Source organism: Myotis daubentonii, chromosome 7 (assembly GCF_963259705.1).
Source record: "Myotis daubentonii chromosome 7, mMyoDau2.1, whole genome shotgun sequence".
In the NCBI taxonomy this organism is placed as follows: Eukaryota; Metazoa; Chordata; class Mammalia; order Chiroptera; family Vespertilionidae; genus Myotis; species Myotis daubentonii.
Genome location: NC_081846.1, coordinates 78179041 through 78203792, shown reverse-complemented (window position 1 = coordinate 78203792; position 24752 = coordinate 78179041). Strand labels below are relative to the sequence as shown.

General features: G+C 47.6%; 1 protein-coding gene across 2 annotated transcripts in view; it reads right to left on the bottom strand.

Annotated features, from left to right (window-relative positions):
- Positions 1-24752, bottom strand: part of TMEM163 (transmembrane protein 163) — a 237366-nt gene that overhangs the window by 54272 nt on the left and 158342 nt on the right. For both annotated transcript variants that reach the window (XM_059704621.1, XM_059704620.1), the window contains 2 exons: positions 23539-23582; positions 22090-22181 (listed from right to left, as the gene is read on the bottom strand). In XM_059704621.1, coding sequence (XP_059560604.1) covers positions 22090-22181; positions 23539-23582 — 136 coding nt within the window. The remainder of the gene's footprint in view (positions 1-22089; positions 22182-23538; positions 23583-24752) is intronic.

Here is a 24752-nt window from a genome sequence, read left to right as displayed (position 1 = left end):
AGGCCTTGGGAGCCACAGTGCCCTTCCAGAGCATTCTGTTGGTTATAAGTGATTCACAGGACTAAGATGAAAGGAGATGGGAAAAGATGCCACCTCTTGATGGCGAAGTGACAAGATGAGAATGGAAGAGAGCACACGGGAGGACGGTATTGCTGTGTCATTTTCAGAAAACTCCACCTGCAACTATGATGCAGAGTCCCAGGATCACCAGCCACCAATGAGGTTATTTAGCAAACCCTTTGTGTCTGGAGCCTCGCACACGGGGTCTAAGCAGTCCGTGCACTGGGCCAGGTCCTGTGTGTGAGGACAAGGGATGTCAGAAGAAAACGGGAGGTGAACTCCCAGGGGACCTGTGGTAGATGCATCACTGTGCACCACAATTTGATCTCAACCACACAGTCTGATCCTGGCCAGGTACTTTTCAGCACCTTGGTGTAGAGGAGGATACATTCTGCCCACCATCAGGCTTAGAGGTGTGATGTACGCCTGCACAACAGAATGTGAGTAGAGATGACAGACACCACACACACACCTGAGCAGAGCTCTGCCTGGTTGGCTTGGCCTCATCTCAGTCCTACTGCCATAGGAACCACGATCCTCAGAGAGGAGCTATTCCTTTAGCCCAAGACCTGGAATAAAAACTCATGCAGCACAGAGGCTCTGCCAAAACTCAGCTTAAGAGGAAAACGACTGAGAAATTAATGTTTGTGCTATAAGTCTTAGAGATTTGGGGGATGGTTGTTATAGCAGCAAAGCTGACAGATACAAGGTTCTTAGAAGAGAAATACCTATGGCAGTGGCAGCCAAAGACTGTCTCACAAAAGTAGCACCTAGAACTGGAACGGGGGGCTGCCTGTTTGAGGACCACTGTGGAACACTTGTCTGATGGCAGCGTTACTATGGAAAAGAGGAATTGCCCAGTTTTAGTCCATCCAGAAAATCAGGCAATCCCAATGTCAAAGATACGTACAGGAAGCCACTCCTGGAATAAATATTCTTATTGAACCAAAAAGATATACAAGAACAGATCCTCCTGTGATCTCTGGAACTCCCACCCGTGTTGGAGGCATCAGGCACCAACCCACTGCCTCCGCGGGAAACGAAAAACCATGCACCTTCAGGACACGCTTGTCGGCATGACTTGCTTAACTGACTCTTTCCTTTCTTCTCATCGCTACAGAAACCCTCCATCATTTCCTTGGTAACCTATCCTCCAGTGTCTCTAACCTGCTTGATTACAGTATTTAAAGTAATTGGCTTAAATTGTTCATTCTCTTTGATCCACTTCTGGGAATCTATCCCCAAAGAAAAAGCTTTTTGCAGAAGAATGTTCATGGCAGCATTAATTATACTTAAAAGTGGGGAAGTTAAATGTGCCACAAAAGGAGTGTTTAAGTAACTGTGATGCATCAATTCAGTAGACTATTGGGTGCCATTTAAAATTGCTTTCATCGATGACATTAAAGTGTCAGAAAGAAAGTATTAAGTGAAGAAGCAGGATATAAAATGGTGTACACAGATTAAAAAGGTGTAAAAACAAATCCAAACCCAGGGAGACATTTTTGGCAGGAAATACACAAAACTAACAATGGTGAGAAGATGAACTTCTTTCCTTCTGCTTTTCTGCAAGTTATACTTTTATAACAGAATGAAACTTTCTAAAAATGCCTTCTCCAGCTACATCACTCTTGACATTTCCTTCTATCGTATCCCCGTAAGGTATCAAACGTTGGTCTCTGCCAAGTCTCACACTGGAGGGCACAAATTAATCAGGTTTTAACTGAGCATCTACTGTGGGTCCCGCCCGGGGAGGGAGCACCATGTGTGGGGTGTGCCCTTTGGTGGGTGCAGCACTGTTGCTAGAGCAATATGGTCAGCTTCCACCCACACTCAACTGTTCTTGTCTCCTTTTCCAAGACTCAGTTCACTGATAAGTAAAATGGGAAGGATGAAATACTACTTCCCTTTCAAAATCATCATGAACATAAATAAGATGATGGCTAAAATGCTGCAGGTCACTAACGGGATACTGACTATATGTAAAGTTCTAAAGAGAACACCTCTGATTTAATCTTGTTGCATCTTCTTCCATAACTGGAACTTCTGGTAGAGGCCATCCTTTAGTCATGCCCCACCTGAGGCAGAATCTCAGGGCCAAATCCCAGGGTGTGGATTCTCTGGGGCAAACACCCCGTGGCCTGTGGGTAAGGGTTTGTGGCTTGCAGACACCTTTCCTGGACTGCACAGGGACTTCTCATCAGTGCTGCCACCTGGCAAGGTAGGAGGGCTGAGAGATGGGAATTCTGGGAAAGGGAGGGAGCTAGGGAAGGCCTCAGAAAAGTCTGTGACCTGCTCGGGGTTATAAAGCCAAGCAGCAGATAAGTTGGAGCTCAAATCCAAATGTGAGCCTTGAACCAGAGACGAGCTAGAAGTTTCTTTATCTGGGTATTGTGTGAATTTTAACACAAAAATTTTGCTGGAGTTGGGGTGGGACCAGGAGTCCTGGATTGTAGATCTATCCTTGACATTAACTTGGGAAGAACAGGGAACTCGTATGACCTCTCTAGGCCTCAGTTTCCTCATGCTTAAAATTAGCAAATTTGACTTAATCACCAAGGTCCTGATATGCTAAAATTCTGGTCTAAATGTAGCAGGGGGGTTTCTGGCTCATTAAACATTTTTATTTCAGATCAACAGGTTGATAGCACAGATTTATTTACATAACCAAAATGGAAGGACTGAATAGTAGGCATTGTTTACCTACTGCAAGTCAGGAATGATATAGGATTTCTCACTGTGCAATGTACAAATCATGGGCTTCCTTTCATTTACAAAACTGTCAGAGGGCAAGAAAGATTCACCATATTTTTGGCTGAATTTTACTTATTTCTGTAACTTCTCTGTGACCTACACACACTACTATTTTAAAGAGTGACATTTCCCAGAAGAAGAGATAAAAAACAGAGACAACAGAAAGAGAGTATTTTAAAAGAAAAATGTTATTCATCCACTGAGTTAGGCAACTAGCTTTCTAAACAGAATAATGGCTTTAAATTATTTGCAGAGTATTAATACAGTGTAGCCACATGGTACTATAACTTGGGAAATGCACATTAATGATTAACCCTAAATGCCTTCATCTGCAAGAACTAGTTCCTAAAAATTCTAGAACTTTAAATTACAGTGATAGTTCTTATTAGACTTGCAAAATGCGAAGGCTTCCCTGCAAAATACAGATCTGCTTATAAACAGTGGCAGCCAAAGACTATCTCACAAAAGTAGCACCTAGAACTGGAACGGGGGGCTGCCTGTTTGAGGACCACTGTGGAAAACTTGTCTGATGGCAAATGTTGACCTGTGCTCTCTGATCGAGTCCCAGCTCAGTGCCCAGGGGGTGGGGTGGCGCACGCGCAGAGGCAGGGCAGAATGGAGCCCGACTACAGAAGTGACCACAGTATGTTACCTGTGTGGGCCTTTTCTCCTTCATCATATCCAAACACATCATATCCAAATGTATCTTTGACACTGGGATTGCCTGATTTTCTGGATGGACTAAAACTGGGCAATTCCTCTTTTCCAATTATAAACAGACCTTTGCTGTGTTCCCACAGTCGTCAATCCCACATCATAAGAGAGAAACGCCAGCGCTGGCCCATCGTTACATCCAGCCCATTGTCGGAAAGGAGAAATTAGGAAACGTACATGTAACTTGCTGGAGTCTGCATCTGCACAGGTGGGACATTTCTTAACCCCTGGGGTCACCTGAACAACTGCAGGGGCAAGGTGTCCCAGATGCCTTTCGAGTCACACCACATGCCCCAGGCTGGCTCCGATCGCAGCTGCTGCCCAGTGGATGGCCCTGTGCTCTCTGATCGAGTCCCAGCTCAGTGCCCAGGGGGTGGGGTGGCGCACGCGCAGAGGCAGGGCAGAATGGAGCCCGACTACAGAAGTGACCACAGTATGTTACCTGTGTGGGCCTTTTCTCCCTCATGTCTAACTCTCCTCTTTCCCTCGCTCCTGCTTCCTGGGATTACTCCTGGATCACTGCCCAGTCCCAGGCAGGGGCGGGGGCCTTCCAGGAGAACCAAAAGGAGGAACAGTCACAGTGTGTTGTCAAAAGAAAGAGAAAACAAGATACTTGGAGATAAACTCAGTCTGACCACAAACATCCACGTGAACAAACCAAATGCAGACCCAGGACAGGAGCTCCCACAGGAGATTAAATCTGTCCAGAGCTCCCAGAATTGGAGGCTATAATTCTCTGAGGCTCAAATGTCCAACCAAAAGCAGGCAGGACTGTTGTAGGAGTCTATAATTCCCTATTACCCTTCAGAAACTCACAGGTTTAAAAGCAAGACTATGAATAAACCCCGCCAAATAAGTGGGATTAGAGAAACAAAGAAAGAGAGACTTCCCTCCTTCAAATGATTACATATTTGTCTCTGAAACCTGTGGCTTTGCCCTCTGTTGGGGGGCAGCCTTTAAAATCCGGTCCAGTCCATAGAGGAGGCCCGGGAAGTCGGTGCAAAGGCCGTGCCTTCCTCACACAGGCACAGAGCACACAGCTGTATCTCCATCTCCGTGTGGACCTGGAGGCAGCGACAAGCTTGGGGCAGAAAGAGACACGGGCTTCCTGAGGCCAGAGGAGCACAGGACAGTCCTCCCCACGGCTGCACTGTCCCGTGGAGGGAGGACCCGCGTGCTCAGTCACCGGAGAAGCTCAATCAGAAGGGAAAAAGGAGAGCAATGGGAACATCCTTTAAATCACGGACATGTCTGCAGGGGGAGAGGCCACGGCGGGGAGGGAGGCGGGTGTGGACAACTATGTACCACATGGCAAGCGGGACACGTGTTTACGGGCACAAAGTAGAGGCAAAGACAGTTCACATCACCGATCCATCTCTTGACATACTCACCTGGAAACCACACTTCCATGCCAATATAAAGGGGAAGGGGATGACAGAGGAAGACAACCTTGCTATAATTTATCTAACTGTATGTACTACCGCCTTAGAGAAGCAAGGGGGGGGGGCATTTTAATAAGACAACCTGTCCCCCTGTATTTTATCCATCCACACATTCCCCAAATACAGAATCAAACCAATGACTGATCTGTCTGTTGGTTATTTAAGGATGCAGACTCCTCTAATTAGGAATGATCATACCAGTTTCAGTGAAGTCTAGGATAATGCCCTGATTACTGGCAACCACAGTGAAAGTCTCAGCCTTGCTGTGAAGAGAGGTGGTAGGGAGCCGTGCTCGAGGCATGGGCTCCAGCATACAGCAGTGTGGGACCTTGGACAGCTACCTCACCTCTCTCTGAGGCGGATTCATCTACGTAATGGCACGTCTGCTGTGCGCTAATTCACAAACAGAGCTCATTAGCATGGTAGCTGGCACAAAGCTATTTTTTTTTTAAGTGAGCTATTTGGACAATGAATTGACCCCAACACACAAAACTCCTCTCTCTGTCTGGGACCACACTCCCATGGTCCTGTGAGAGAGGGCCTACAACTCACTCATTAAAGGTCCAAACTCCCTCCGCACCTGCAACCTCACCTTCCCATTACTAACCCTGTGCCCCATGAGGGCAGAGAGAAAGCTCCTCTGTAGAATGAGCCTGTCATGCAAGTCCACCCAGAGCCCCTGGCAAAGTGACCTCATGGTACACCTCTTGGTCCCCAAACTGGCTGCTCATCAGAACCACCCATGAGGCTCGAAGAACTCTGAGGATGGGCTGCCCCTTGACGCTTCTGCCCCTACAGTCTGCAGCTGCGCAGGTAAGCGTACCTGTGAGTTTTGGTTTCTTTTGTTTTCACAAAGCTCTCCAGGTGTCTTAGGAAGCAAGAGGCTTAGGAACTTCTGTTCTAAGGTGCAGATGTGACTCTGCATCAGTAGTTCTTGGTTGGGGTGATTCTTCCCTCTGCTCAGTGGACAAGGGGACATTGGGCAATGTCTGGAGATTGTTTCTATTGTCACAACTTTGGAAAGTGCTGCTGGCATCTAGTGGGTAGAGACCAGGGATGCTGGTAAACATCCTCCAAGGCATGGGACTGTCCCCCACAACAAGAAAGATCTGGCCCAAAGTGTCAACCACATCATTGCTCCAAGTCACTTCAGCATGTGCCTTCCTCTTGGTGGTGCCCAGAGAATAGGCATCAGGTTCCCATGTTCATCAACTGGGACAACCCACAGAGCAAGAGGGCCAAACTGAGTGACACGTGTTGGCCTGATGGACGGGAAACAGCTCTGAAAGAGCAGTGATGGATTCACAGAAAGGCCACCAAAATGCTGCACAAGGGGGAACAGAAACCTCGCATGAGAAGAGCACACCAACAATCACAACATTGTAGACACATCAGTTGACAGAGCTGCTCCTTTTGACCAGCGAGTAGCAGCTGTGCCTGCTGAACACCCCACTTTGTCCCACAACCATCCCAGGAGACAGATTTTTCCACTGCCTTTAGCAGTTGAGGAAACCATGGTTCACAGGGTTTAAGAAGTGTGTTCAAACACGGTGCAGTATACAGATCTTGTAACAGAAATCCACACCTGAAACCTATCTACACTAATAAAAGGGTAATATGCTAACTAGGGCGGATGTCTTCTGGACATTCATCTGGACAAAGCCACAGTGGCTGTGAGGCCCGGGGCTCAGGCAGCCTTGGGCTCAGGCAGCCTTTGCGTCCTGGTGGCTTCGAGGCCTGGAGCTCAGGCCTTGCAGCCGCCATAGCCAGCAGTGGCAGCAGCAGTGGGGTGATGGGGGCGGCACCTTCCCCTGATCAGCCTGGTCTCCTCCCACAGAGGGAGGCCAGCCATCAGTAGGACATCCCCTGAGGGCTCCCGGACTGTGAGAGGGGGCAGGCCAGGCTGAGGGAATCCTCCCAGTGCACGAGTTTTCATGCACTGGGCCTCTAGTATGTTCATATTGACCAATATCACCCCAGTGCATTTAATTTTTAAAAAAAGAAGTGTGTTTAAGGCTGCCAAGCTGGGCTATGGACCCAGCCCACTTGTGTCACCAGAAGCCCATGCTTGAGCCACTCACCACCCAGCTTCTCATCTCATGCTGTGTCTCTGTTTCTCCAAAGCATGATCTGGGGCATCTGGTATACCTGACATCCCGTAGCCCTACTCGGGTTCTGTGGGAAACATCTAGAGGGAGTGGGCACAGACTCTGGGGCCTGCAGGAGCTCCACTGGTGATTCAGAGTACCCTGCGGTCTGAGCACCAGACCCCGCACTTCCATGCCCTCTGCTTGTCCAAGCACATTACTGAGGCCAGCGGCCAGGTTTGCTTCCTACAGAGGCCAGAGCTGGGCTACACAAAAACAGACACATTCCCCTGAAGAGAAAACAAACCAGAATAAAATGTCAGCTCATTTGATCAGGGGGATGAAAAGCGCTGGAATTTGCCTGCCTTTACTCAGGGAAGCCAGTTCCTACGGGAGGACATGGATTCACCTGAGCAGGTCAGTCTCACAAATGAGCAGTGTCTAAAGTGGCAGCACGCTAGGGCTTCATGGCTGCATGGATCGTGTCATTTGGCCCCAAAGTCCCACAACCAGAAATTACGAGGCACATTTGCAAATAATCCACTTGTGCCATGTTGGAGGCCTCATATCTAACAGAGACTTTACCAGCCGTGGCCTTTATTTCACCAACAACAGAATCAACCTCGTAGGAACAGGCTGCTAGCCACATGGGGCGAATAACTATGGGAATAATGAAGAGGAAACTTGTTTATTATTCCCACCATACTTATTCTACTGGCTTATCTGAGACCTACTACAGTTTGCCCTACTGTTGCAAGTATCCCAGTTTGCTCTAATGTGTCTGCCCAATGACTGTGAATTAAAGTAACCTGCAACTGCTTTTTTAAAACAAAGGGAAAAGAAATGAATCCCACAGATGTAGGAAAAAAAATGCCATGAGCAGCCCTTGCAATGCCCATTCCCTTCCTAATGACCAGGCCGTGGGCTCCCTGACGGATGGAAAGAATGAGAGGGCTCCTGACAGAGCGTATGTGATGAGGCCCTGGGTAATTACAACCAGACATCCACCTGCACCACTAATGCCAGCGGTGGTTCCGCCAAATTAGAGAATCAGGGTCTGTGGATAAAGACTGGCATATGTGTACTCAGTAATTTTATTAACCAATAACATGCTTTGTGTAAGAGACATGCAATTTGCACCCCTCACTAATTTAATAGCCAGTCTGTGGGTGTAGGTGGGGGTTGGAGTGTGTGTGCCATCACTGAACTGCTAGGACATCTCAGAATAAAAACATCACCAGCCAGTCAATGGAGAGAATTATTCATGGGCTTGTTAAAAGGTCACATGCCAAAAACTTCATTCAACAAAAAGGAGCTGAGGTGTGTGGTGTCCAATTTTTTTAAGGCTCAAGAGATGATTGGAAATGTGGACGAGCAACATCTCACTTAGAAATAGAGCTATCACTGGTGCCTTTCAAAACCCATTACAGAGAAAATTATTAGGGCACTTCTTTGCCTCACCCTAAACCCCCCAACTTCTCAGGCACCTACTGCTTCATCTCCATCCTGCCACCTTCCTCTGCCTTAGGCAAAGGAGCTCATATTTAATTCATCTTAAGATGAATTACTCTAGTCATTTTGTGGCTTCTTCCAGGAGTAGGATCAGTGTGGATAAGTGGTTTTTCTCCGGTTCAAAGGAATAAAGGCTCCATTAATCAGGAAAATGTGAAGAAGGGGGTGGGTCCTTAAGTCCAGTCTCAGTGAGTCACGTGATTCCGGTGGTTTCTGGGATGGGCCCAGGAGCCGTGCTTTAACAAGTCCTCAGGGGACACGGGCTGCAGGCTCCGCAGCACTGCCACCACCTGAGAGCGAGATGGGCACCACTTGCAAACTGCCGCAGAGTCTGCCCCTGGCACCTGGCCAGACCTCATGGGGCACCTCCCCTAATCATCTCCCAGACAGGGGCAGGGGTGTGTGGAGACCCGAAAAGCTAAGGGGGATGCGCCTTTAAGGGGAGTGAGGCTAAGTTAAGTGGGGTGAGGAGGCAACGGGAAGGAGCACCTGCACCTGCGGCAGGACTGCTGCAGGCATTTAGACACAACCAACTTCTCCTTTAGGCTAGAGGAAGGGGGCTCTGCAGGGGACACAGAATGAGCTGGAGGACTCAGCCTGATGCCCTAGGCATGGCCGCTTCCGGCTGGCGGGATTTCCAAGGGAGGTTTGCTCAGCCTGCACTAGTCAGAAACACGGTGACTCTCACTCCACACTGGACACTGCCTTTCCCAAAGCCAGCAGGGTGGAAGGAAGACGGTTTTCCTGCTTAATGAAAGAAAAGGGAGGGGACACTTTGGATGCATTTAGCAGGACAACACAACTGTATAAAACCACCCAAAATCTGTAAATATTTTAAATAAAATAGTTATCCCAGGGAGGAGCTGAGTTAAAATCCACTCTACGACTATACCAGACAGATTGCCTGCCCGAGGGGAGCCTGTATGTCATTAGTAAACGCTCTATGCAGGTTCGCTCCATCCTACATCCACTAATGCCACTTTACACACAGCAGTGAAAACAAGCAAGGAAATCAACTCATCAAAAAGCAGATTTAAAAAATCAGGAGTTTTTTAATGATGAAGAAACGCTCCCTGTGGGAAGTTAAGTGGGGGAGAAAGTAGGATGTACAACCAAACACACACAGTTTTGTAAAAACCCCGTAAGCCCGTGCATATGCGTAAAGGAGATGGAGAGAACATAGCCACTTCCTCTGGTGGTGGGATGAGGGGTGATTTTTAATTTTATACTTTGAGATTTTGCAATTATAAAAAGTAAAAAAAAAATTAGGGTTTTTTTTGCAATTGATTTTCAAAAATCATAAAGATAAGTTACAATATCCAAGCAGGGCTGAGGCCCACAGTGAGGGTTACAGGAGACGTGCAGGAGGGAAGGCCTGCACTGGGAGAGATGGTGCTGGGCTCCAAGGCCACTGCCAGGCTAGTGGCCAGGCCAGGCCTCTCAGGAAAATCACCATCACACAGGTGAGGAACCCGTGTGTCCCCATACGAATCCCAAACCAAAAGGAAGGCTGGCCTCACAAGAAAGTAAGAGACAGGCAGGGCGCTGGAGGAGGGCAGCACCTACCCTCCCCCTTTAAATTCGTTCTGCAAATGCTATTCATTCAGATGCCCAGGAAACGGACCACCCGTCACTGCGGACGCCTTGCATGCGCTCTACGAGGCCCTTGGGAGAAAAAAGACGGACTTCCCAACAGGAATGGGCCCCAGTGAAATTAAAAAAAGAAAATGTCTTTGTTAATAAATCTACCCGAATTGTTTTTATTCTGTAAGAAAATAACCCGTATTACTAGTTTAAGGCCTTTTCTTTAGCTCAATAACCTATGCCTTCTTGGGCTCTAAATCTAATAACCTCAGCGCCCCTCTGGAGTTGGGAGGAGAATAAATCAAAGTAACGCTTTCTGGAAAGCAGCTAATGTGCAAATGCATTTTCTCCCAGTACACACACGCCCTTCCTCTGAAATGGGCCAATCAAGTATCAGACAATCTAGCGTCCACAGAGAAACTGGGTTACAGACATGCCTCTGTTTCTGCAGTTAGGCCCTGATTCTTTCTGGCCTCCATTCCAGCCACATGGACCAGCTCATATCACAGTCCCGTTTTGATGGAGAGAAGAGAGCGAGGGGGTTTTATGTTTGTTCGGCATTGCCATTTAACATCCCGCTTTGAGAAGGCCACTAAAATATGCACTTTGGCTAATATCCTAAACCTGTCCTCACAGAGTTTCTCCTGCAGGCTTCCACTGCCCGGGGCATGAATGGGCAGAAGGAGGCAGCGGACGGTGCCAACCACAGAGAGGTGGGTGGATGGGCCTCCTGCCCAAACAACAGACAGCCAGCACCTCGCACCGTGCGATTCCTCACACTCAGGCCCGCCCTCCCGGACTGTCCCGGGCACTGGGTATAACACACACGCAGAAAGTCATCTCTTTCTCCCAAGACCTTTCATCAGCTCATTTCCTCCCTCAGCTCCTGGGCTCTTACTAGGGTGTGATACTTGCAACTTACAGCTGTGATAATAAGGAAACGTGTATTGGAGCCTGAATGGGCTTGCCACCGCTGCCAACTACGGGGTCTCTGGGAACGCAGAATCGCAGTTAATGGCGGAAGGGCAGACCCAGTTTGTGTAGTCTATTGTCTGTAAGCCTGTCCCCGGCTTTAGTTACTCATGATATTCAGGAAAGCAACCTCATGCCGACCTGCAGCTGTGCCCGCGGTGAAGGGCGCCGGGGGAATATTGCCGGCTCGCTGCGCATATCAACTAGGTGAGCTTACCATCCCTGCCTGTGTTCCTCATCCCCCCCTGCCTTTGTGGCCGGCAGCCTTTCCCATCACAATGGCCACCTCATGAACAACCCAGATGACAGATGAGTGGGGCACAACAGCCCCACCACGCTCGGGGCAGCAGGTCTCAGTGCAGGCACCCTCTGGCCCACAAACCAGCTTTCACCCTCATTCAGACTACAAATGGGGCTAGGATGCGCGAATGGTCTTTAAAATCACAGTTCAGTTGTCTCTTTTTAAAGAAAAAAGCACCCAGTATTTCCCGCACAGGCCTGAGGAGCACACAGCGGTCGTGCACAGACTCGTGCACACGCCGTGAATGGCAGCACAGCCTGAAAGAGCAGAGCTGGAGCGACACAGGCTTCCTAACAGGGGCTGTGACGTGAATGCTCACAGCGCCAATAACAGGACCCCACGGGGCCCCTGAAGTGAACGGATTCGATACCGACGGGAGATTTAAAGTGACCTTGGTGTTGTGTCAGGAGAACGAAGCAGGATCCAGAACAATATGTACGGGAAGATCCTATTTTCATTGGCACCTAGTCATGTGTGTGCATAAAGCATGTGGGTGTGTATTATATTTTATTTACACAGAAAATATTCTGGAAGCACATACGCCAGACTATTCAAATGATTATCTTTACGGGAGGGTAGGAAAGGATGACAGCAAGTACGAATGAGAGAACACTTTCACTTTAAAATTTCTATTAATCTAAACGTTATTTGTCCTACAAATATGCACCACAATTATAATCAATGAGATCAATAAAACAGTTTTCATTTTTAAAGACACACAGGTCCTCATACATTTACAAGAATAGCAAAATTCCCTCATGATGAACCACCTGAGCTCTCCGACGTTAATTATATAATCAGATCACGCCCCCACCCCCCACACACCCCTCTCAATAACTTGCCTACGGCTTCCTACTGCTCTTATAATCAAAATTCCTCCCAAGAGTCCCACAGCCTCTCAGCTTCAGCTCACCCTTTGCCCCTCACTAACTGGGTCCAGCCGTGGGCACCTATTTTTCTGACCTTCAGACACATAAAACTGACGTGGGCCTTTGCACCAATCCCTCTGCCCAGGAATGCTTTCACCAGGCTCCTTCCTCCCATCGGAGTATCAGTGCTGGGACCTGGACCCCCAGCTGCGGAGGACCCCCCCTCCCCGTCACGCTGCCCTGGCTGCTTTCCTTCACAGCTCTTACTTCTCTCTGCAATTACATTATTGTCAACCTCCCTTCAGATGCACGAGCCTGGAGCCGGCTTCTCCCTTGTTTTCCAGTGCCTGGAAGAGTACCTGGCACACAGTGGATGCTCAGTGACTCACTGTTGAGTCAACAAATATCCATCAGATTGTGTTAGAAACTGCATCTCCTGATAGAAGTCTGGTCGGTAAAACTGGACTTTTCCAGAACAAAATTTACCTTCTCACACATGAAACAAAGTGCACACTAAGTTGGCAGAACATGTACCCGACTGGAAACTCACCATCCAGAAATGCGGGTTATAGAGAATTCACAATAAGAAGGAAACTCAGGTTCATGGAAGTCCCTCAAGATTTACAGACCCATAAACCTTACTATGCTTGGAAAAGGCAGGAAAGAAGTCTCTCCATGGCCACCTTCCCTGAGCTGTCAACGCCAACAGCCAAGCGGACCTGAGGAAGAGCGGATATTTGCCAGGTGGGTCTTCTTGGGAGGGAGCCAGCAGAGGAGCCTGCTCAAAACAGAGGTGACGGGAATATTGAGATATAGGGGCCTAAATATGACATCTTCCAAAGTCCCATCTGTTCTCTCGTGCGGGACTTGTCAACACACCCTTCACATGGCTACTATTTTGGGAGAGTTCTCAATGTCAGAATCCAACATATGGCATCGTGTCCTAGGAGAATTGCGCCTTTGATAACCTGTTTCCCGTGATCTCTGCCTCAGGTTCACCTTGGCAGAGGAGAGAATTTGAATTCTGAATGAAGAGCAGGGAAGGTCAGTGTATGGTTTGTTTAGGGGACTTCCACACCACTGATAACAGTGGCACACGGTTTTCTCACTGAAAACACAGGCACAAAACAAGCAAGAGATTTCTTGGCTAAAAATGCCAAGAAGCAATTTTTGGTGGGTGTATGCGTATCATTCAACTAAACCAGTGGTTCTCAACCTTCCTAATGCCGCGACCCTTTAATACAGTTCCTCATGTTGTGATGACTCCCAACCATAAAATTATTTTCGTTGCTACTTCATAACTGTAATTTTGCTACTGTGATGAATCGTAATGTAAATATCTGATATGCAGGATGTATTTTCATTGTTACAAACTGAACATAATTAAAGCATAGTGATTAATCACAAAAACAATATGTAATTATATATGTGTTTTCTGATGGTCTTAGGCGACCCCTGTGAAAGGGTCGTTTGACCCCCAAAGGGTCGTGACCCACAGGTTGAGAACCACTGATAAATGATCCCTCTGCAGCAACAAACACACTAGCACAGAGAGTAACACAGTAACTTTGCCTATTCTCACAGTTGCCCTAGGAAAGCTATGGGGCTGGGGCAGGGGTGGGTAACCCTGCCATTTAAAGCTTGGAGCAACTTTTGTGCACATATACCGAGTCCTCTCAGAGATTTTCCATTCTAGTGGCTGGTATTTAAGCATTAAGTTAAAGGGGGAGGGGAAAATAGGAAGCTGCTCCACAATGGGCATGAGTTTTCAGTCATACAAGATGGACAGGCTCGAAAGATCTGCTGTACCACATTGTGCCCACAGAAACAGCCCTGCCGTACACGTAAAAATCTGTTAAGGTGGGTCTCAGGTTATGTGTTCTTACTACAATACAATAAAAAACTTTAAAAAACTGCCCTAGCCCTGACTGGTTTGGCTCAGTGGATAAAACATCAGCCTGCGGACTCAAGGGTCCCAGGTTCGATTCCGGTCAAGGGCATGTACCTTGGTTGCGGGCACATGCCCAGTGGGGAGCGTGTAGGAGGCAGCTGATCGATGTTTCTCTCTCATCAGTGTTTCTAACTCTCTATCCCTCTCCCTTCCTCTCTGTAAAAATTCAATAAAATATATTTATTAAAAAAAAAAACTGCCCTAGACGGGTGGCTTGATTAGTTGGAACATCATCCCATATAGGACAATGGCAAGTTCGATTCCCAGTCAGAGCACAGACCTAGGTTGCAGGTTCAATCCCCAGTAGGGACGTGTATGGGAGGTAACCAATCTCTCTCTCTCTCTCTCTCTCTCTCATCTCACTCAATAAAAAATCTAATTTAAAAATTAAAAAACACAAGAATTTAAATACAATTTAATTGTATTTTGCAGTATGTATCATTTTTACACCTGTAAATATATTATATATTTACTTCTATATATAATTATGAACATATGTATGTATATATTTATATGTAGTATGTACATATATACATACATATGCATATACACACACACACACACACTTTTCAACTCTTCAAAACATGTTCTCTTTTAATCCTTTCCTGAATTGCCTCCAAGGCAAGTAAAACAGTAGGTTTAATTTAAACCTCACAGATGAGGAAATGAAAGTGGAGAGTAGTTACATTATGTGTACCAGAAACAGACCTAAAACACGGTTTTTCTGCCTCTCAGGTTGGAAAAATGACTGCTTTCTGAGCTACGGGGAAAATGAGAGGAGATCCATTCACCAGGCCCCTCCATCTGGCTGTGAGGCTGAGATGGCCTCTGGGGGTTGGCTAAGGGCTGGGGCTGTTCCCAGCTGTTCCCTCCTAATTCCTCCTCACTCTGAGTCCACAGTCACAACTGTCATTGGTTCACATGAATCCCCGGGGCTCTCCCACCTCAGCAGGACTGCACGGCACTGCCTGGAAATGAAGGCAACACCAGGCTTTGGGGTCCAGCAGGGCTGGGGGCAAATCACCAGCATAAATTCCAGTTCTACGCCTCTGGGCAAGTCTCTCTCCCTCTAAGCCTCCATATCCTCTCCTATAAAATGGGAACAGTGACTCCTGTATCTCATAGGACTGTTCTGAAGATTAAATGAGATGAACAGTACCCAGCACGGAGACCAAAGCATGGTAAGAAATCAGTGATGAGCTGTCCTAAGAGTTACATCAAAACCTATCAGAGACCAGAGCACAAACTCAAAACCCCTTGGCCCCGAGGCCATGGCTCCTGCCGAACTGTGAAATCCACAGCTGTATGTTCAGAACCTACAGGAACTAGACAATATAGAATTTTAAAAAACAAACAAACAAACACAGGAAGCTTCCTCCATCTGCTGATGGCCATAGTATGAACATCACTAGAAGAGCAGCTCATAAAACAGAAAAGGGGTTAGTCAACTAGGGAAACACACAAAAAGGCAAGTAGGATGGGTCCCTTCAAAATGTGCTGCCCCTGGGAGAAGGGATCTCAGCCAGTGCCCTCATCTCAAAGGTGGTTCCTTCTAGACCCAGACAGCGTCTGCTGCACAGACTGATCTGTCGGGCTCCCTAGGCCTGGTGTCACGAAATGCATTCACCTAAGCCTGCTGCTCCAAGCCCAGGATTCCTTATGGGTCTACCCACAGGAGAAAAGGGGGGACACCACATGGCTACCCAGATGAGGTCTTGTGATGGAGACAACACTATGGGTTAGAACTTCAACATATCTTTTTGGGGGACACAATTCACCTTATAACAGGGACCAAGGAAGTCAACACTCCTTCCTCTATTACTTCCTGCCTGTCAGGTTCTTGAAGGTTTCATATGTCCTTTTCACGACAGGGGAGGGCAACTCCCTGCAAACTCTCAAAGGCCCGTGAGCTCCCATCCTGCGGTGGAGGCTCTGCCTTCCACACCGGCTCTCATAAGTCACCGAGGCTGCTGTGTAGTTATTTATTCTCATTCAGGGGCTGCTCTTGAGCTAAAATACATTCCCGAGCTTTGTCAAGCTGACAGCACTAACAAGTATGGAGGAAATGCAATTCTCTTTCCCAGAGCCCCCAATTTAGGGCCACATCCAATATCCCAGGAGAAGAGGGGAGATGTGGTACTACTTTAATATGCTCTTGGTATAACTCATTGCCTTTGCAGTCTCCTTAGTTCAGTACCAAAAGCAAATCCCCAATCCATCATTTCTTCACGGCATCAGTTCCTTTCCTTTGTCCAGTTCTGGAGCTGTTTCCAAAAACAGCAGGGTTGCTGCTGAAACCAGTGATCAAAAGACTATCAAGCCGCCCTGTCGACAGGTCGTTTTCAGGCCAAACATTTGGCTCAGCAAATTGGAAGAGAAAACGGAGCAAATACTGGCCTGGGTGAGAACCAGTGTGCCCGTTTACTTCACGCGAGAAGACACACACTGAGGATCCATGCCTCTCTAAGAATCTCCCCTCCAGAGCTCTCAGCCGTGCTGCTGAGCATCACGCCATGTGGAGGTCCATTAGGAACAAGACCCTCCCAGGCTGTCTTTGCTCAGTGCTGCAGAATTAGAAGCATGCAAGGTGAGCAGCTGCCCCGCCTCCACCTCTCTGTGTCAGTGAGCGGATGCCCTGCGAGAGAGACAGCTGGGACTGGGGAGCCCGCCTGGGGCCTCCCACCTGTGCTGCAATCATATGTAAAATGTCAGAGGCCCCGATGGGCGTCAATCTGTACCTTCTGTGGCAAGCACCCAGATGGCCCTCCGCAGCTGACGGCAGCAGGAGGCTGTATTTCCTGTGGCCTGACACGGTACCCAGGGCTGAAGATGCCTAAGACCGGTGTGAAATTCCCTGCGTCAGTGAGCCTTGCCAAGTTCCTCCTACACTGATTTCTCCCACACCCTCCCCCTCCGGTCATGCCTCCTCTCCTTCAATATCTTCCTCACATTTCCAAATTCCCTGGGCTTTGATTTATTAATAACTTTATCTGTTTTTTTAAATAGATTAAAAATGATCAAGGTCTCTAAAGAGTCATTGTCCAATATGGTAGCCACCGACCACATGTGATCCTTTTATTTAATTAAAATTAAATTAAGTTTAAAATCCAGTTCTTTAGACACTCCAGCCCCATGTCAAGTACTCAGAGGCCGCCTGTGGCTAATGATTACCCCAATGGACAGTACAGAGGACAGACCCATCTCCCCAGAGAGCTCTACTGGTCAGCTCTGGTCTGGAAGCTATAAAGGCAGCGCCTGCCTCCGTTGTCCGTCCCTAGACCTCCTCCCAGAGGCGATCCTGCTGCCAGTCTCCTTGTGTCCCTACAGAGGTGCTTTTCTGTCGACACAAGTGCTGGAAACCTCTTTTACTAAAACAAATAATACCCTAAACACCATTTTGCCCCATGCTTTCCTCACTGAATGAACCTTGGAGATCACAATGCAAGTGCACACATAGTGCCTCATTCTTCTGAGTGCCCTCCAGCAATCCCGTCACCGGGACAACCGCCACCACTCCCGCCTTATAACCATGCTCCCAGCCTGTGTCCCCTTGTGTGGTGCCCAAACACTTTCATGCTCCTCCCAGTCTCCCGGCCCTCATACTGTTTTCCGACTCTTCCCGTCTCCCTCCCGGTGAATTCCAAACCAATTTCTCTGGCTTTCTCCCTCAACACTCCCAGGTACCCGCAGACTAAACCACCCACTCCCCCTCCTGTTGTTGCCCCCACCCCCCTGACCCTCTCCTTCATTCACTGAGGATATTAGCACCTGCCTCATGCCCTTTTGTCTCCTCCCTAAATTCTGCAAACATCCCCTCAGTCCCACGTGGAGCATCCAGCCAATGCCTGGCCTTACACATGTCCCTGACCCTCTGTCCTCACCCCACTTCAGCCACCCACTCCCACCCTAAAGCCACGCAAGCAAATGAGCCACCTGGGAAGTCCTGGTTTTCAGCATCCCACTCTCAAATCATTCAAGATCAACAAGACTTCTAATCCATGGTGACTATTCACTAACCTTGCGTTGTCCTCCCAGCCTCCGTATTCAGCTCGAATAGTCTGGCACGTTCTTGGATCCCTCCCTTACAAATACACTTGCCTCCCTCTCCCCTCTCTAGTTCACTCACCTGGTGAAAACCCTGACCCTGAGTAAACCTGGTCTGCCCTCTCCACACACATATTCCCCACAAGAAGGTGACCAATCAAATTGGGAGCTTTTTAAAATAAATAACATTGGTAGGATTAAAAAATTGAGTAACTTCTATAGAAAATAGTACGGAGGTTCCTCAAAAAATGAAAAGTAGTACTATCATTTGACCCAGCAATCCCACTTCTGGGTCTATACCCGAAAGGATTGAAAGCGGGGTCATGAAGAAATACTGGAACACCCTTGTTCGTAGCAATATTATTCACAGTAGCTGAAGTGGAGACAACCCAAATGTCTATCAACAGATGAATGGATAGACAAAATTTGGTATATACATACATAAGTACAGTGGAATATTATATAGCCTTAAAAAGGAAAGGAATTCTGACACATGCTACAATGTGGGTGAACCTTGAGGACATTATGCTAAGTGAACCAGGCCAGTCACTAACAGACAAATACTGCACAATTCCTCTATATGAGGTGCATAGAATAGTCAAAGCCCTAGAAACAGAGTGGAATGGTGGTTGCCAAGGGATGGGGAAAGGGTAACAGGGGGTTGTGTAATGAGTGCAGGGTTTTAGTTTTACAAGATGGAAAGGTTCTGGAGATCTATTCACAACAGTGTGAATATATTAACACTACTGAACTGTATGTACCCTTTGCTTCAGATGCTAAATTTAACGTTGTGTTTTCCCACAGTAACAGAGGATAAAACGGAACAAAGCTGTTGGGTGGGCTCCACTCAGTGGTGCTGAAGGCACACTCTCTCCTCTGAGCACCGAACACCCCGCCCCACACAGTGTGCAGGTGGCAAGGCTAAGGCACGGCCTATTCTCCCTGCACTGGCAATGCCAAGCCTGATATTCACTCTGAACCTTAGAGTCAATGTAGGAAAAATTAGAAGAATTAACTAAGGACCAGTTGGGTATTTCCCCATTCTCTCAAATATTATTCTCCAGCAAGTAACTGAAATCCAATAGCTTTCCTAGCTCTGCCTCTCATGATTCATTCATGCTCATTTCTATGGAGACATCAGTTTCTCAGCTGGCAGTGATTTCATGAATTTTTAATTTACAAGGAATGAGCCAGAGATTAAAACTTTAAACTAAGCCAACAATAGAGGGTTGTGAGTGTCGTTTCAATCCCTAGATTAAGAATCTCTGAATGAATTCACTGGCATCCTCACATGAACCACTATCTGGAAATTATCAAAACAACTCCTCTGTGAGTTTTTGCCTTTGGAGTATTAATATAGGTACACCTATCTGCTTTGGCCTGGCTATGCGGCTCACTGGTTTAACATCGACCTGTGAACTGAGAGGTCAAGATTGGATCCTGGTCAGGGCACATGCCCGGCTTTGGGCTCAGTCCCCCATGGGAGGGGGCGGGGTGCAGGAGGCACCCAATCAGTGATTCTCTCTCATCATTGATGTTTCTATCTCTCCCTCTGCCTTCCCCTTCCTGAAATCAATAAAAACATATTTAAAAAAATAAAACAATACTTCCTGATGGTTCCTTCCTCTTAAAAAAAAATAGTACCAGCTTTGGGATCATTAAAAACAGTGAAACCAAAAACATTTCTTGTTATCAATCTTAATCTTGGAAAAACTCCAGGCCACCTGGCAAACAGTCACCAAGATCCCAACACCATAGAAAAGCCACAACAATGTGCAGCTTTATGACTAATAGGTAAGAAACTGGTTTTAGCATAAATAAAATCAGATTAAAAATAAGCAAGTTAGATGAGAAACTATATCAAAATATAATCCATATTTTAAAAAATATTAATAAAACGTTGACATTCTTTTTTCTTTCTACATCTTTGGAATGTGGTATATAGTTTATACTTACAACACCCCTCAGTACGAGACACAAATAAGTGCTAGAATGGCCACTAGTGGCTACAGTCTTGGACGGTGCAACCACAGAACAAAGAAATATGTTCTGACAGGACAGGGACTAGCTCTTGCAATCTGGGCATATCTCCAGGCTTCTGCACTCTCCAGCTCTCCAGCGTGCTCCCACGGTCTCCCTCAGTGACAGCCAGCAACAGCTGGGAGGACACAGCTGCTCCTCGGGCTAGAGCAGCATTAGTTCAACTGTGGTCATTAAGGTAACAACATTTCAAATTTTACAAAATCAGTTTACTACCGCTGTTTCCTTACATTTTTTCAACCACAGATGGACTCACCTTTTTCAAAATTAACCTTACTAAGCAATGTCATGTGATGTCACAAATTTTACCATTTTTAATTATATTTGTTGAAAAAGCTAAAACACATTAAGTATTTAACACTTAAAAGACGTTTTGTGCTCCACCTAAAGCCAACAATGAACTAAACTAAAATTCATCCTCATTAGCGAATCAGTCATGGTGTCATCTCTCCAAAGCTTTCCGTTTGGCACATGGGATGTGAGATGATTACTTTCAAGTCTGCTGGCACCCACCATTTGGACCCCGACCTTTGCATGTTTGAGTCTGACAGAGCATCCCTACCAAGAGTACCTTTAGGATAGGGAACCGTCACAAACCACAGCCAGGGGCCCTCATTCCTGTGTACAGTGGGGCCTTGACTTACGAGTTTAATTCGTTTCGAGACCGAGCTCGTTAAGGCGCTTGTTAAGGAGCTCGTTAACTCAAATTACTCTATCAACTCAATGCAAAAAATCGGCCGAGAGACAGCTGGTATCTCAAAAAACTCGTTAGTCAGGACACTCGTAAGTCAAGGCCCCACTGTACTTAGCTGCTCAAAACCTGCCGAGGTAGGGTAAAACCCTTGCCCTAATGACCAGTGGGGCTCAGGCTCAGGAGAGAACCCTTAATAATTAATAATCGTGGCAGCTAAGGTTTACTGAACTACATGGCAAGCACTGTTCCAAAGTGTGTGAGTGTATGTGTGTGTGCATGTGTGTGCGTATGTGCGTACATGTGTGTGCGTGCATGTGTGTGCGTGTGCCATACTATGATGATTATATCTCACTCATATAGTTGTCACAATAACCCTAATGAAGAAGGTATTGTTTTGCTGCTTTTCTGGACGAGGAAACGAGGCACAGGGCAGCTAGTAGTTTCCCACAGTCACAGAGGTAACACGTGGGGGAGCTGAGATTCAAAGCCAAGAAAGCTCACTCTGGAGCCCGTGCTGTTGTCGCCCTGAAGATTCCAAATGGGATAAAGAAATGGAAGCTGGGAAAGACACACGTTCTATGGCCACAAACACAAATCCCTCAAAGTCAGCACTATCCCCCCCAGGACACGGAGACTGAGGCAAGCAATATCTTCTGATAAGACGTTAGGCAGACAAGTAGAATAAGTTATAATGCCCTCAAGACGTCTTCTGGAAATCACCCTGGGGAACTCACTGTACTCAGAAAAGAAGACAAAAGCGTGACAATTCAAGGGAGCAAAGAATCCAATAACAAGAGAACGCGGATGGAAGGATAGGCAGATTGAGGAATCGATGGATGGATGGATAGACAGACAAATGAGCACACAAATGTTCACTCCAAACTCAAAAGCAGAGAGTATTATAAAGGGACACCCATCGAGCTGACCACTGCAGAGGGGCCCATCATATGGCTGACGTCACACCAGCCAGCCATTCTCAAAGGCCAATCGGGACCTTATTCTTGTCACCGGGGCCAAAGCCGCAGGGTAAGCTGTGCTGCAGCCCGGAGGAAGGCGGAGTGCACTTACAGGTACTCCCTGTGGGCAGAGTGCACGGCGGCCGCGTTGCTGTAGCGCCACAGGACGATCGCCGATGACAGGACATCGAGGACGGCATCAAACTAGGAGAAGGAGACATGGCATTAGTGCTTTTCCTGAGTTAACAGGACAGGGCTGAAGACACAAAGCAACGATTCTGTGGCTCAGAACATCTGAGCAAGTGACCTCAGAGCCAACAGTGGGCCTGGGCACCCCACACGCCAGCTCCTCCTCCTCGGATTCCGCACTGCGCCCCGGGCCTGGGAAACACGCTCCATGGCGTGGTGGTCTGCCCCCAGCCTGGCTGCCAGCACTCTGCAGATATGGGGGAGCACACGGGTCTGACCCCTGAAATTGGTTTCCCCACAGCAAGCAAGAGCATCTCAGCATTTCACTGTGTACCCCAAGTACAATATTTGGGGTGAGGAATCTGCTTCTGGCTTTCAATGGGATTGTTCTACATGGGGGCCAGGGGGAGGGTGGTCACCCAAGGGCCCTGTGCTGTCTGCAAACACTTTGAAATTATATATACAATTCAGTGCTTTTGTTTGAATGAATGAGTGAATGTGTGGGGGAGGAGAGAGGGAGGTGAAGGAAGAGGAAGAGAGCACTGTAAGAACAACAGTGAGAATATGTGTGTGCACGTGTGTGTGTGTTGTGTGTTGTGTGTGAGAATGTGTTGTGCGTGTGTGTATGTGTGTTGTGTGTGCATGTATGTGGTGTGTGTGTATTTCTGGACAAGGAGTGCACTCCTTCTAAAGATTCTGAAAAGGTCTGCAACCCCCAAAACCTTAAGTTTTCACAACAAAAGGAAGAAGTGGGTTTGTGGGCAGGAACACCTACCCTGAGGCACAGGGAACCCACAGCTGCGCAGGAGGGGTGTTTACAAGCGCCCTCCTGGAGTCACTGTGCCTCAGCACCCCTCTCACCTGGAAAGTTACAAGCACCCGGAGGGGACGTGGGGCAGCTCCACCCAGTGCTCGGCATGCCCAGCCTGTGAAACACCTGGGACCGTTTTCTCTCTGCAGCTCCCATGAGGAAGCAGGCGGGGGTCAGGCTCCCCGGGTCCGGCTGCAGGCGGACTGATCCTAGCAGCAGCAGCCCCTGACGCCCACACCTCTGCCTGCACAGCAAAGCCTTCGCTCCCGCGTGTGCCATTGTCCACCTGACAGCCTTGGGGGGAAAGGGCTAACACCCTAAAACACCCTCACAACCAGCTGTGGGAAATGCGGTCCCCTCTCTGTTCTGGAGGATTATGCAGCTTCCTTGCAGTTCACTTCTGCTGAATGCTAATCCCCCGAGATGCGATCTCCATAGACGGTGTGCTTGTCATGCGAAGCTCTCATTTGCTAACCACCCTCTCCTTGAGAGCCCAGGTGAGACTCGTGGGCTCAGGAAAAACGTGCACAACTTCATAAAAGTACATGTCAGGTTACTTACTGCAAACCCAAAAGCAGAGGCGCTGTACCTCATAACGGAGACAGCTAAAAAGAAAGAAAATATTATTCAGAATATTTCAAGACCTCATGGATATGTTCTCTCATTCATGAGTCTGTTAACACATTTGATCTGCCCTTTTAAACATCAATGAAAAAGTTCCAAGAGAATAAAGTTAAAAGTTAACTGTGGCTGTAAACTCTGAGAACTAAAAAGTGCAAAGAGTGAGAAGAGATTCGACCTCCGCCTGCAATGGCGTCCCTTCCAGTGTGCACTGAGCGCCGAGGGGCCAGTTTCAGAGTGAAAATGCTTAAGCAGTTGTCAGTCAAATGACCACCGAGACTTGGAGAATTTGGCAACTGGGATAGAGAGCTGGGACTATATTAAACTTTCAAAGTAAAAGTGCAATCACCCAAACTGTTCCCCTAATAAAGTAACTGGTGGTTTCTCCATGCACATGCCCTTGCCCATCAGAGTTTAAATCTAGTGTAGACCACAGCAAACTGCTTGGGAAAACAATAACAAATGATCTTAAGTGACATATGTCTACATATGTAGACATAACAATTATAATTAAAGCATTTATCCGCATTCAAAAGTCAACCTTTTGTGGGGGTAAATCAATTAGGTAGCGCTTTTGCTGAATTCTGTGATCTGTTCTCTGCCCAACCAATGTTCAGCTTCAAAGACTGGTCTCAATTTAACTTAATAAAGACAGTTCTCAATATTTAACAAGCATAAGTCCACCCTCCAACAAAAATGAAACTCTACCCGATGGGTCAGCAGAGCTGTGGAGGGGACTGTCCCGGCCCAGGCGTTGTAAGTGCTCACCAGGGAGTAAGAGAGGTGTGGGCATAGGTGACAGGTCAAGGCTCCCACTCAGCTCACCATGTGTCCCTTCTCAGGACCCGCTCTCTCGTCCACCCATAAGGCCAAAAATGAGTCCTGGACAGCCCTGCTCTCCTTCGTACCCCTGCCCCGAGCACAAGGGGTCGCCTGACCCAATGTGAAGCAAGCTTATTTCATTGTCTGTGAGTCAGGAATTGAGACAGAGAGAGTCTAGTAGTTGGTTAAGTGATGTTGGAATTGAGACTTGCAATCACTGGAACTGGGGTTGGCCGTGGTTTGCCATCAGGACTGAGGAGCAGAGAGAGAAGCACGGGTACAGTTCCCAAGCCCTTTCTGAGACTCGGCCACCGCCCAGTCCTCGGGCTGTG